Below are 14,690 nucleotides of genomic sequence, written 5' to 3'. Positions count from 1 at the left end.
CGACTGAGCTCCACTAGGCATTTCAGGTGAGGTATTCATAGTGGGTGATCTACAGTTTGTAGGAACTGCCTATGTTTAGTGTGACAGAAAGATCATGAGTTGCCTGTACTCTCAGTGCAGCCTCTCATAGTCAGGACAGGAATATACAGTGACTATTGATGCACACCTATGTACACAAGCTTCCCTCGCCTATGGTCGCTCGCTACCAATGGCATGGTTAGATGGAGGTCACTCAGCAAGCCAAGAATTACCAGGTTCATTCAAAACTCATTCTGAAACCTAAAGCGAGGATCCAGAGCCCTGGTGGCTACAGATCGGAAAATATTATCTGATAAACTAGGCTGTTAGGAAAAGATATTTGACATCAGACAAGGTGACTAGCATCACTCTCTTCAGTTCAAGTCAGACTGTAGCATGGACATTTTTTTAGAGCACAGAGAGAATGCAGCCAGCCTACATCTCTCAGAAAACTCCTTGTCTCTTCTGATAACTCCTCCTTGTGCAGCTCATTCTCAGGGGCTCCAGCTCCTTGCCACATTTCCAGATATAGTGCTCTATATACCAACCATTCTGATTTTGTCCCCTCCATGGTGTCTAATCCACATAATACAGTGCTGAAAAATATTATCATCACAATCATGCAAAACATTTATAAGCTGTGACATACAATTGCAGAATACACATCGAATGTGGTTTTACTATTCATATGTGGCTAGAATACAAATTCTTTTTCTGGGAGTGGGAAGAGGAAAGGAACAGACTCCTCACACCCACTCTGCATATTTCTGTTTTACTTCTGATTTGGTGCAAATTAATGAATACTAAATTGGTTCCAGTCACTCAGGAAATCTTTATTCAAAAATGATAAAACCAGACGAAGTGAAAAATACCATTTTCTGTTTGCTTACCTGGAACACCATGGTGAGAGGGTTTCCTATTCAACTGGGTGACTTTTTGGTATGTTTTTTTGCAGGATTTTTGGTTTTGTTTGGGTTTTGGCAAACAAGTAGTCTTCAGTGTTTTTACAGCAGTGGCTATTACAGAAACTATGTCTCTTGCACTTCTTATCTTGGAGGGTGGACAAAATAAACAAACTGAAAATAATACTACAATGAACAGTAAATGATGAATGGCTTACAGTACAAAAAACAGTGTAAAAAGGAAGACAAGTTTAAATATTGTTGTGTATGAAAGGGATGAAAATAATACAAGGATGAGAATAAGTAAAATGATAGGCTGGAACATCTGGGAAAGTAAATACAAAGACAAAGAGAACAGTCAATTAATGGAATAGCAAGTCCAAACTTCCAACAAAATAAATAGTGAATCGGACTATGCTTGTGGAGGGACCAAGTGCCCATCTCCCATTGACTTCAGTAGGAGTTCTGCATGGTCAAGCCCTGAAATGCCCAATTTAACTATTGCTGTTATTTGTTTAGAGAAAATACTAATTAGTTTGCTTTATATTTGTATAAGCCCATGCAGTGCTCTGCCTTTAAGCTAATGGGAGCTCTACAAGCTCAGAGCTATTGCTAGATCAGAAAGTGAGCATGCTAAATGCCGTTTCTGTTTGATTTCATGCAATACATGTATAGTAATTGATTAGCTTTAAACTCACTGCGTCTGTGACTTTCTGATACAAGGAAACAAAAGACTAATTAGTCAGCATAGGAATAAGAAACAATAGCTTTCAGCTTCACCTGGCAACTACTTTAACTGTAGAGTAGCAGGACAGCACAAAGTAAATTAACACAGCAAGAGACTTACTAAAACATTGAATAATACCATAGGCAATAACAAGATTTGCCAACTATAGGATTGCATGATAAGATAAGGTTAGGTAATTTTCATTTTCATAGCAAAAGATCTTGAGTCAGCAAGGAATTTGCTTCCCCAAACCCCTCTGGAACAATTCTGCATAAAAATGAACTACAGAAAATATGCTAGTCACTGCTGTATGTAAGCACAGGCCTTCAACAAGACACAATCAGTTAAAGCAATTCCAATATTCACACGACCATGTGGCTCTGTGACTCTCTAAAGTAGATTTGCATGGTTTATTTTTCTCTGTGGCATGTCATATTCTCTATAATTTTGGAAATTTAATCTTTCCTCCTGTTAAAAATTAATAAGATTTTCTTTTTATTCATTTAACAGGAACCCAACCACTAAGAAAACTATCATGTTCATTTATGTGCCAAAAATGCTGTCTGCACTGCCATGACTGGCAATGAAGGCACCACTATGGCAAATGCAGTTGCAAAGCCAGAAAGGAGTAAAATCTTCCACCTCCTAGAGCGTAATTCTTTTAATTTCCAGGAGACCAGACTTATTCACTGTTCACAAACATCTCCACTGGAAGAACAAGGTTTCATATGGCCAAATGAGGATATAAAATAATGTAAGAAATAACGATTTTTGTCCACTGTCTAGAAAGAAGAATTTTCATGTGCCATACATGAAATTTGAGGCTTAATTCACTCAGCAGAGCCTTTTTACCTGTAGGCCGTAATAAGTAAAAGTCTACCTGACTCACTGACAAAGGTTCATCTGCACTTCGATCATCCGAAGACTTTGGAACTTCGAGTCTGTCTATGAAAGCCTGGAGCTCTTTCCTGAAGGCCTTCATCTGTGCGTTGATCCGGTAAAGAAGCTCATGCTCACGTATTCTGCTGCCATCATCTTCTTCATCCATCAGTCCAAAGAGGTCCCCATTAGCTACATAAATTCTCGCCTCTGTTATGATAGTGCTTGTGTCGGAAATTAAGCGATCTATTGTCTTGCCCAGCCGCTCAGCTTCAGAGCGAATGTCCTTCATCTGCTGTCTGTCAGTGAAGCTTTTCTGCCACCCAGACGGTGTCGGATAAAAAGACCTCGTGGGCGTCAGGCATCGAATGTTGCGTACCTCTTCGGAGTCGCTTTCCCCACCGATGGGGCCTTCCCTTTTGCGGTGAGGGGGGCGGGAATCATCATCGCTCTCTTTTTTTCCTGCATCACTTTCTGCATCGCTGTCTCTGGGACTGCCACGGATCCCAAGATGAGAGGCCAAGTCATAGCGTTGCATGTTGGACATTAAGACTCTGTTCTCATACTGGAGTTGCATGACTTTGCCACTCAGCTCGTTGATCTGCATTCGTGCAGCTTTTAGCTCCTCCTGTAACGCTTCTGTCTTTGCATTATCATGGTGCCTAGAGCTCTCATGCGACCCAGACTTGTACTTGTATTTGTTCAGCTCAGCCGTTATGCGCTTGTTTTGTTCTTCCAAATCAGCTAAATTTCTCCTCAGCAATTCTGTTTCATCTTCTACTAGCTGCAAATGCTGTCGTAATTCTGACAGGGATTCACTCTGCTCTCCCAGGAGCGGATTAGCAGTCCCTGAGAAATCATCTCCTCTTAAATCATCAAGCTCTGCTTTCAGTCCTCTATTTTCTACTTCTAGTTCCACTATTTTCCTCCCAAGAATGTTAGCTTCCTCCTCCACAAGTCTCAATCGAAGCTTGAGTTCAGCTTCTCTTGTGGTAGGTGGCCCACCTGCTTCACCTTTTGGCAAGGGACTGTCCAAATCCCCATAAAATGACCTGTATTTTTGCAGTTCATGTTCAAATCTGTCTTTCTCTTTATCAATCTTAGCCATTTTCTTCCTCATCAAGGCTGCTTCTTCTTTGACAAACTGTAGCTGACATTTCAGGTCTTCATTGTCCTCCTTAGAAAAAAGAAAAAGTAGTATTTGAAGAAACTTCATGTAAAACAGGAGGCCTCCAGTGGGTGGTCTTAAATTCACACAATCACAGGTACATAGCTTTAGATACTAAGAGATTTTCCTGCAATCATTTTTCCACTGATAATAATAATAATAATTAATAATTAATAATAAATTAAAGAGAGGGAAATAAATAAATTTAAAAGAGGGGAAAAGACTATTTCACTTGTGATTGAAGTTTGCACAGTCCCCACGAAATACACTGGGGGGGGGGGAGGGGCTTGTAAAAAATCCTTATATTTTCTAGGCTTGCAACATTGTAATAGACTTCACAGTGTTCAAAAATCCTGAAGTTAGCACACAAAGGGCCTATTATTTTGTTTCACTGGTGCTCCCATTTATTTATTTTGCCTAAAATATAGAGTACATGAAAGCTGTTGGGTTCTGTTGCAGCACCAGCGTTTCTTTAGGTGGTCCTTGACATAGTGTTGTCTGCCTGCAGATCTGGGGTAGGAGCTCTTTGTTTCACAGCATACAGGAAAACAAAGAGCAAAGCAAGCAAGCAAGCAAACTGCAAATCTACAAATCATGTACATCATTTCCAGAGTGTCCCTGAAGCCTTCACCTGAAAGTCCAGGCTACTGTTATTACAACATACCTCTGTTGGTGTCTGCTGTGACTTTTTTTCTGATTTTGGTAGGTCTTTGCTTCCTCTTCTTTTCAGTGATTGCTGCAACAACAACAAAATGAGATGCATGGAATATTTCACTAAAGAGGTACATAATCCAGTCACTTTTTTAAAACATAGCAAGTCAAATGCAACTATAAAGGAATTAATTTCTTGTAATCCTTGAGATACACCAAATACAGAGGGGAGACACAGCTGCCCAAAAATGACACGGCGATGTTATACAAATAAAGTATTGGTTTAGTCGGTCTGTTACCTTTTTTATTCAACACATTTTAAGACTAGTGCATAATGAATGTTTAACACATGACAAGAGAGGTAAGAAAGCTGGTATCCCAAGTGGTAAAGTACAGATGGGAAAGCTGAGACAAGCAGTGAAACCCAGATTGCCCATTTATATTAACCCTGATGGGGCCAAGGCACTTGAAGATGTGTCTAGCCAGACATGTAGCCTTAGGTTTTGTGGTAGGCAAGCTACATAAAATAGTGTCACTGAGACCCCGTCAGCTGAACTGAGTGTACATCTACACACCTTTCTCTGCATCCCACCCACAGGCTTCAAGCTTGCAGGTCACACCTCTGTAGGTGTACACTGTAGGCAAACTCTGTGCAGACAAACTCACATGTAGATCTGGTTGCTAGGTTTGTTCTGTTTTCAGAACATATTCAAGTAAATACAATTTAAAACTGCTCAAACTACAATGTCCTAGTGAGAAACAAAGCACATTAACTTCAGAACAGCACCATGCAAACACATGTATGCAGCACCATATGAACAAGCTTCTTAGGTGTCTTCTCATCTGCTACGTAGCCAAAGCAAATAGAAAAGAAACTGCTGCTTTTAGAGCAGGATGCACTGGGATCGAAGCCTACTAGCATATCCAGCAAGTCTCATAACTGCTGACAGTAGAAAGTTCATTAGTGGGCAAGCGGTAGCAGTGGAAAACAACTGCAACCATCCCACTGTCAACACCCAATACAGATCATCAAGAAAACAGCAGGAGAGAGGAAAGTGAGTGAGAGAATACGTCAATACATAACATCCCACTTGCAGCTGTTCCCATTTTTTATGTTCCCCAGGTAAAATGTAGGCCCTGAGGCAGGGCAGTGATACAACCAACACCACCCCCCTCTGAGACTATTCTCTGGTAGAAGGATCCTTTGTGCTGCTATGAAATACGCATTTCCCTTCACCAGCCAGGGGAGAATGCAGCTGTATCTAAAAGCCATCCAGTTCCATACAGTGGGAGTTAAATATGTTCATTATCCTAAAGGAACAGAGTAGAGTGGGCGAGTGTGCCGTACATAACAATCCTGTGCACTATTCACCTGCTGGTACCAATTGTTCTCTTTCTTTTGCAGATCATCCCCATAACAAATACCAAGCTCATGGACTGCTCGCTCCAAAGGAGAAGTCAAAGCCATGGAAATGACTCACGTATAAATCTGGGCAACCACAAAACATGATTTCTCATGAGGCTTTTTGCTCAAATTTACTATAGGATTATGCAAGAATTATGAAAAATGACCTCAGATTCAGAATCAGAACTAAAATTCACAGCTTGGTCCACCAAGAACCAGAATTAAAATTTTTATGTCTCTTGCAGAAACACTGAATGCTCTCAGTAGACAAAACAATAAAATCAAAGATCATTAGCTGTGATAGCTAGATAGCTGGATAGCTGTGAATCACAGGCTTGTAAAGGAATCCAGAAAAGACACAAAAAAATTAGTTAAATTAACTCACTTTTCCCCTTTAAATATACAGCAAACAACTTTGGGATCCAGTCTACAAACATAATTATTCTTCTCCAGGGTCACCCATCAGTAATCCTATTGCAGAAACGGTATATGCATGTGGATGTTTTTTTGTTGTTTTTCTTTTTGAATTGGCAAATCTATAAAGTGTTTAACTTTCAGAGAAGCAGTTCCCTCCTCTGTATGACCATTAATTATACCACTATGTATTATCACTGAAAAAACCCTTTTCAAATCAGTTAGCACTGCAAACTTCTTGCTCCAAATTCTTGCCAATACCACCCACTGATAAAATAACTACGGCATAGTTAAACTATATATGTGCTTGATTACCTAAATGCCTTCTATTCACCCTGCTGAGCTCAGCATCTCTCCAGATATAACGAGGTTCTGAAACGCTGAGCTATGGCTTTTTGTGTATCCTACAACTTTTCAGAAGGTAAGAGATAACATGAAAAAGTTTCGCATGACAAAAAGAAAAAAAAAAAAGAAGAGAAACTACAGAGAGCAAAAAGTATTTCGGTAGGCTTGACATAAAATGAAAAATCTGGTTTTCTTCCTTTCCCTCTATGTCTTTCGTATTCCTTTTGGTAGTCAGGATAGCAACATTTTAATTAAAACAATAGTTGTGGCTATGTAATGACTAGGCATTACTTTCTATTCTGCTCTACTTGAATTACAACAAACCATCCATGGAGCTTGTGTTATTCACCAATGAAAGTGTTTAGCAACAAAATTTTATAGCAGAAAGCAATGAAGAACATGAACAATTCAATTAGCAGGATGATTTGGGTAAGTGGATTAGGCCCAGCTGGAATTGGTATGATCTTTTTCGTGTGAAAAACAGCACAAGACAATTTCTGATCACTAGAGGTTAAGATCTCACTTGCACATCTTAGCTGACAGATGACATCTGCAAAATCACAGTGCTCCATAACATCATGTTAGGGCACTAAGGCAATACTCATACTGAACAAAGAATGCCACATATCAAGCAGTGTAACCTGCTACAAATAATAAATTGTTGAGAGTTTTTTCAGAGGTACATTTCACAGTTTACAGTGGCTACTCTTTCAATCCTTTCTCTCACGCCTTGGATTGGAAGAGTAGGCTAGTACAATTTTCAACAATAAATAATTTATTGCTGCTAATGAAAGTAAATTCATCAAAGTAAAACAGAAAAAGGAAAAAATGTTCTAAGCATATGGCAAAAACAAAAATAGCAACCCAAACTCCTGCAAGTGAATCTTCTTACTACGCCTGTGACTGGACACTATTAGAGCTGTCTGCATGTTGCTTGTTTTAACATACTAAAAATGTTAGACAGGGCAAGTGAGTGATTCAGCCACCTTCATGTACAAAATCTGTTTATTCAAAGATTTGTGTGTTAGATCACCTTTTAATATAATTCACTTGTTGATCCTTTCCCCATTTCACAGTGTATCACTAAAAGCCACCTCTGCTGTCTTCTCAACTGTAGCAAAAAACTCTGCCCCTCATATTCTGTTGAGAGTGTTGTGAAGGATACTTTGAGGGCTGAGATAATTTTCCTTCCATATAATTTTAAAAATCATATTCAGTTCACTCTAATGATTGAGTTTAAAAAAAAGAAGTAAAGTAAGAAACATAACACTGCTGCTTGTGCACTCTCTGGTCAGTAATGCTTACCAGACAGCATTACGATTTTAATAACCTTGAACCAAGTTACCCATCTGCAGGAGAAAAGAATAAGCAAAAAGTGCCTATAATACTGTTTCTACAATGGAGAATTTGGTAAACTGCTCAAGTACTAATGAAATATTTCAACAGCATAGTTGGGGATAGTAAGACCAGCAACTGGGGCATGTATCATTATATTGTAAAATCTCTGCTTACCTCTGAAAAGACTAGGAGGTAAAACTGGGTTTGACCTGACTATTCTAGCATTCACCATATGGCACCAGCGCACATGGGGCTCCGCGCATATTCTGGCAATTCTGAGAAGTTTCCACAGTCTAGATAAGATAACAAATAACGTTCGTATTATACGCACGCCAGATCACATGCAATGGGCAATTCTGTTGTGATGTTCAGCAGCATCAATTCTCCAGTGACCTTCACTGGAGTTTATCCAATGTGTTGCTGCAGATGCTAAGCACTTCTCAACACCAGATGGTACAATCCTTCTCTTGCCAGCCCTAAACTGCAAGCCAAATGTGCAGTCTTAATATCACCTGTGATGCTCAGTGCTTCTCAGGTGTAAAAAGACCTGAAATCTACTCTGAGAGTAACATAATGCAGAAATAATAGCATCACACTCTACTGAGTATGAAAGCTATAAAATCAACTCAAATTCTCCCTACCTGATCCTACGCTACAGTAAATCTCTCAGTAATTAATAATGAAGCCCTAAGCAAAACATACCAAGACTTTTCAAGACACTTAGGTTTGATTATTTCAAGCCTGATCTGGGGGTATACGATCTAAAAATCAATGCAGGCAACCACAGGACGAATTGCTGACACATAAAGGGATTTACTGGTGCACAGAGCCCCCATAGCAGCCCTTATCTCTCCTCACAGAGCAGGCTAAGGGAAAGGGTGTGTAGCATCTTGAATCTCCAGACCTGCAACTGAACCTTCTCATCTGCACACAACTGTACTGTACACAGTTACGGGTAGCTGTCTCACAGCTGCTGTGACAGGTCTGCAGAGCTTTCAAAATCAGAGCAAACCTAACACCATCTTTACAGCCTTGAAAAGTCACTGAAAACTGAACAAATTTTGGGCTGCACAAACTTGTCTCTGTCTGCACGGAGTGACTATGACCAGGGAAATGGAAATTTGCCCTAAGACCCTCTCTGCATTTTCCCTTCAGTCAATATGGTGAAGCAGCTCATGGAGCTGGATCAAAACAGACGCAAGAGAGACTTAGTTTACTGCCACCAACTCTAATTCAATGTACTACAATACATAGTAAAAACTAAATGGACACTATCCATGTTGGCACATGGAAAATGCATATTCTCCTAAAAAATAAAAATCCATGTTTATAAATGTCTCCCTTATTCTGCAACTCTGTCAGTGCTATTTGCCAGCAATAAACTTAAGACACTGCCTTTGTCTGTCATTGGCACAAGCACACAGAACGATACAACCCTTTACTCCGTCCACCCCACTTCAAAGGCAGGAGGAGTCCTGAGTATTTCAGTATTCTACTTCCTTGCAAAATTACGGCAGGAAAGAAAAAGCAGGGTATAGGTGAAACACAAAGCAGCACAGCACCCCTGTCCATGAAGAAAATACTAAGCATACCCCTACTAGCTCTAGCAATGCTCTCTTCATATTAAAACTGGCATATTTAAAAACACTGCTGAGGAATGATACAAAGTGAAAGCAATCTTTACTACTTCACCATGGAGAGAAAAATAGATCTTATGTAGTCTTTTGAATTACTTCATATTGCAGAAGAGAAAAGAGGAGCTGCCCTCCAATATTTGCATTATTTCATTTGAATTTTTAGGAGTTATTTCTGTTATCATTTTCAGATCCTTTACCATTACTCATTTGCCAATTAAATGAGGCAAAAAAATAAAAGGAGAGAAAAGGATACACCTTTGCACTTTACCTAGAGAAACCTTCTGCATTTTGAACAAAAACCACATTGCTGGAGCAAATAATGATGACTCCGTGGTATAACTAGGTAAAAGCATTCTTTGCAATGCATAGAATGAAGCAGTACATTTATGCTTCCATTACATTTGCTTCCTTCTTTTTCTTATTTGAAAAAAAAAACCCTGAGCAGTAGAAGATGAAAGCTGCCTTTTCAAAGTTCTCCATATGGCCTGGTCAAATAGCTGGCCAAACTCTAATACTTTGCTTTCTGTGATTACACACTCCTTCATCCATCAGGATATCATAAAACAGTGGAAACAACTTCTCTGAAGAGGAAGAGGTCTCCTGCCATTTGAACCTTTCAAAAGATGGAAGAGCTAGACCTGCTTAGTTCCCCAGCGCTATCCAAGTAGGCCTCGTTATTGATGCAAAAATCACAGTCAGCTTGCACTGGGCTCCCTCATCCTGAAATGCAAAAGCATATCTCAGAAGACCATGAATATTTTGGAGTGGAAGTGCAGGAATAAGGTATGTTGTTGCATAGCGATGCTAGTTGAACCTATTTCCTAGGGCTTCCTAAGTTGCTGTTTATTTGTCAGCTCAGCGATTTGTCTTTTTTGGGAGAAGAGCGTCAGTCTCTGTCAGGGTTTGCAGAATGCCAAGTACAAGGCACTGTCCCAGCCTTTATCTGGGAGTACCAGTATGACAGACAGTATGTCAACATAGTTCAAAACACCCACATAACAATAGCAATAATCAGAGTCACAGACATGGATGGATATGGCAGTTATGAATTAAACACACATGAGATTTTGCCAAATCTGAAAAGAGTTTTCTTTCTCACACCTATTATCACGTGTATATTTTTTCAGTCTTCTTAGAAGAATATCTCAGAAGAGATTCCAAAGATGTTTTCATGAGAATGGGAAAGTGTAAATAACCAGATTAGGTTCATTGCCTTCGTTACAAAAATGTGTATATATATATATAAACCGAAGTGTAGTTAACCATATCCCAACAAAAAAAGGTTAGTGTTGAACTGAAAAGTAATGAGAAGGAAAATAAGAATAATTCTGCACACAATATGCACCTCTACACTGCTTGCTGGAAATTTATACAGAAGCCAGCTCTGCAAAGCTGTGGGCTGGTCACACGTGTACATTTGCATTCAAGCTCATTCCATACTGAAGAGTTGTATTAAATGCACAGGCAGCTCTTACAGTCCCTCATCTGGATTCACAGGGTAGAATAGCATCAAGAACAGACACATCTCTGTAAGTCTGTAGGCACACAGCAGAAAAAGGAGCTTTGCAGCTTGCCCTACGAGACTGTGCACCTTAGACAACACCTTCAGTTAGAGGGACATCTCACAAAAAAAATTTGTATTTTAGAGTTCATTTGAGAGGATGCAAAAATTTAAGATGAATTCAGGTAGGCAAAATTCTGAAATCTGCGCTTGTTCTAGAAGCCTGAGCAGTGAGCAGAAGATTTTCTGTTGACAGGGGAAAGAAATCCATCTCTTAAATGTCAGCAATCACCACTCTGTCCTCTGACTATAAGGAGGGATTTTCTGTTACTCTTCATATCTTCTTTTGTCTGTGTTTACTTCGGAAAGTTGTTTTGTAAAGTTAGCCAATTGTAAATTGGCTGAAAAATATTTTCCGTAGTACAACATATGGGGAAGTTTCAAGGGTGTTCAGGAACTTAGGTTATTAAAAACAGACGATCAGACTCTGAAGTGCTCTGAAGTTATGCCAGTGTGATCCTGCCGCAAATTAAATCTAAGTTTTAATGTTAGGTTTTTGGAGCAGCTCATGTAAAGAAGGTGCTCTGGAAGAATAAACCATGGAGGCTAGAAACTAAAATGGAAGGAAGACATTTTAGCAGTTGGGACTTCCCCACACCTACCTTTCTCACTCTGATACCAGTCTGCTCTCCCATAAGCCTGCACCCAGTGCTTTTCCTGGTATTTCAACCATGCAAAGATGGAGATGAGGGGAAGGAGAATATTGCAGCACTGGCCAGAGAAGAGTGTCCAGCAGCTTCACTGACTACAAAACGCCAGAAACCTGTGATTGATCCCCATGCCTCATCCTCCTAAATGATGACTCTTCTCCCTAAATAAAACTTGCCCAGGTTCTTAAGGGTAGTACTTATTCCCAGCATGGGAAGAGGCTGTGGCTCTTAGGCTGACTTAAAACCTTCATGTAGAAGTTGACTTAAGACTGTAATTTAAAGGTTCACTTTGCTAGAAATGTGAAAATCTCATTCTGAAATGAAGTCTGATGGCCTTCAGCTCATTATAAATATTTGATCAATGCGTTGCATTTTTAACTAGTTATCATGAACAAACATCCAACTCTTCAGCATTTATCATAAATGCCACTGAACCAGCAAATCACCTGCAAATGAATGCCACAGCAGTCCTAATGGGGTTACACAAGAATCAATTCTTGGTCCTACACTAATTAACATTTTTTGCAGCTGCCTGGAAAAAAACATAAAATAATATTGGATAAAGACTGCAGATAAATTAAAGGTTGGAGAAATGTTAAATACTGAAAAGGACAGTCATTGATACAAACCTTGGTGCAATCAAATAATATCTGTTTTAATATGACTAAATATGAAGATACATACGGAAGAACAAGGAGTGAAAGCTATGCTAAGACAATAGGAAAACAGCCTGAAGAATATAGAAGGTCTCTTGAAAAGACACATCTCTGAAAAAGACTACAGGGTCATAAAGGATAATCAGCTGAAATAATGTCCAAATATAATTTTGTGACCAAAAGGCTTAGCTTAGTCCTATGATGCAGATGTCAAAACCAAAGTTCACTGTGCAATAACTAGAAAGGGATGTGCCTCTCCACAGAGCCAAACCCTCAGACAACTGGAATTAATCACTCCCAAGTAATGCCCATCTTTCTCCTTTGAGGGACGCCAAATTCCTAACTTAGGTTAAATGCTTAATTTTTAGATGCAGATTAAAAAAAAAAACAAAACACAACACCAAAGCATTGATGCTGGACTCTTAAATTTAGCATGCTAGTAAGAACATATGTTTCCCAGCTGGTAACTAGCTTTCAGCAAATTCAGATGTGAAGGGAGGTGCAAAGGTTTAACTGTTTCTGGGTCAGTTCAGGCACAGTTATGGTAGACTGTTCTCAGGTGTCCATTTTTAACACAGACCAGCACCCTTTTCTGAAAAACTAGGCATACGATTAAATAAAATAGCTGGGGGTACTTTATGACCCATGTTACTGAGGAGGCCAGACTGGTTGATCATACCATACAGTTCTGGTCTCATAATTTCTGAATGCATGACCCAAATTTGGGAACTCAGAAACAATACTCCTAGAAGCACACCACAAGGAAAATGAACCTTTGAGTGTATCTATGTGTACCATCAAGGCAATGTTCCAGTTCAAAAGTCCTTCTGGGATACTGTCACTGGTGCTTCTAATTAATCATTTAATAAAAGATCTAAACTGTTAGCATCTGTTAAAATTAAAATAATTCAGCCAAGCCTGTAATATAAAACACTCTTGGTAATTAGGCCAGTTGGATGTCATCATCAGTCATGCTTTATAGGGGTATAGAAGCCTCTCATTATACACAACACTGATGGAAACAGATGCATGGCAAATACCTTCTAAGTGCAAGTATACGTCTGTGACCTAAGCAAAGAGCTTGGTTATTATACTAACCTGGATTCATTGCTGAGATAGCCAAAGTCAATTAATGCAATCACACAACTAGGATCAGACAAAGCAAAATAGATACCCACAGGTCTGGTTCTAGACATCTAGATATATGCTGTTGTTAATACTAGCAATGGGAAAAAAAATAATCACATGTCAAAACATCTCAGCAGAAACAAATACTTCAGAAGAGCACACCTGCATATTGAAAAGGTTAATTCACTGTCCTTTACTTCAGAATGAGAAATGCAGTGCTTGGAACTCTTAACTATGAAGCATTATCAAAACCTGAATCTGCTAAAATGTCAGGGGGGTTGCATTTCTTGATATTATGAACACTGTGGTAAGTGAAAAATGTAGTGAGCAAACATCAAAAGCCTGGAGTTCTTGTTCCTGACTAGTATTGATTCCAAGAGATTCAGAAGAGCAGCTGGGCTGATCCCATAGCTCAGCACACCCTATACCTGGCTGTTCTCGCTGTCAAGTGACAGATATCTATTTAATATGCAGTGACATACACCATAGAATATGGCTATATGTGTATGCAAATGAGAGGGTCTAAAAGAAGAAGGTGGCTTAAAACATGTCATTCTGCTCTCTGGAGGGTAGTACCTACAAGGCAGTCCAGAGGTAGAACACAGCTGGCACACCAGTAGTCAATTAATAATACAGCTGACACATACAGTCTACTCCTGTCCAGCGCGGTCACAGAAGCCATTTGTTGGCCAGTCTTCCCCACCGCTGTACTGTGTATAGTACTTTCTTTGTTGTAGTTTGTTCTTTGTACATCACTCACCTTACTGCATGTGAGGTATCTGCCTGATAGAAGGTTTAGTAGTTTGTACACAAACACACATGCGTGTACAGCTGTATTGCACAAATCACCATACATATCAGTGCAGCAGGAAAAATGACCTGCTTGATAGCATGTACCTGCCTCTGACCTGTTCACTCACTGTATTTTGTCTGAGAAGAAAAACAATTTGGACAGACCCTGAACCCTCCCTGTTTAATAGAAGTAACCTGGAAACCATTTCCTTTCTCCCCTTCCCAAAGTGACCTTTTCTAACCCATGTACGCCCTTCTGCAAAATGAGAAATTAGATTCTGCTTATTATTAACAAGTAGAGACCACAGAGTTGAGAAAAATCACAGACCAGTTGAGGCTGAAAGGGACCTCTGGAGATCTAGTCCAGTCCCACTGCTCAGAGCAGAGTCAACTAAAGCAGGCTTCTCAGGGCCACGTCC

The 14,690-nt window shown here is 39.6% G+C and overlaps 1 protein-coding gene across 6 annotated transcripts in view; it reads right to left on the bottom strand.

The window, feature by feature from the left end:
* Positions 1 to 14,690, bottom strand: part of LOC104052150 (microtubule cross-linking factor 3) — a 54,246-nt gene that overhangs the window by 22,287 nt on the left and 17,269 nt on the right. For 2 of the 6 annotated variants that reach the window (XM_009513327.2, XM_064447326.1), the window contains exon 1: positions 909 to 1,134. Coding sequence is in view for 4 of the 6 variants with exons in the window: in XM_064447327.1 (XP_064303397.1) it covers positions 2,372 to 3,703; positions 4,359 to 4,430 (1,404 nt within the window). In the remaining 2 variants the exon portion in view is untranslated. Of the gene's footprint in view, positions 1 to 908; positions 3,704 to 4,358; positions 4,431 to 14,690 lie in introns of those variants that run through there. The other 4 variants (XM_064447330.1, XM_064447328.1, XM_064447329.1 and 1 more) reach the window with 4 other exon arrangements.

Source organism: Phalacrocorax carbo, chromosome 3 (assembly GCF_963921805.1).
Source record: "Phalacrocorax carbo chromosome 3, bPhaCar2.1, whole genome shotgun sequence".
Classification (NCBI taxonomy): Eukaryota; Metazoa; Chordata; class Aves; order Suliformes; family Phalacrocoracidae; genus Phalacrocorax; species Phalacrocorax carbo.
The sequence above is the reverse complement of the archived record's forward strand: the minus strand, read 5'-3'. Positions and strand labels throughout refer to the sequence as shown.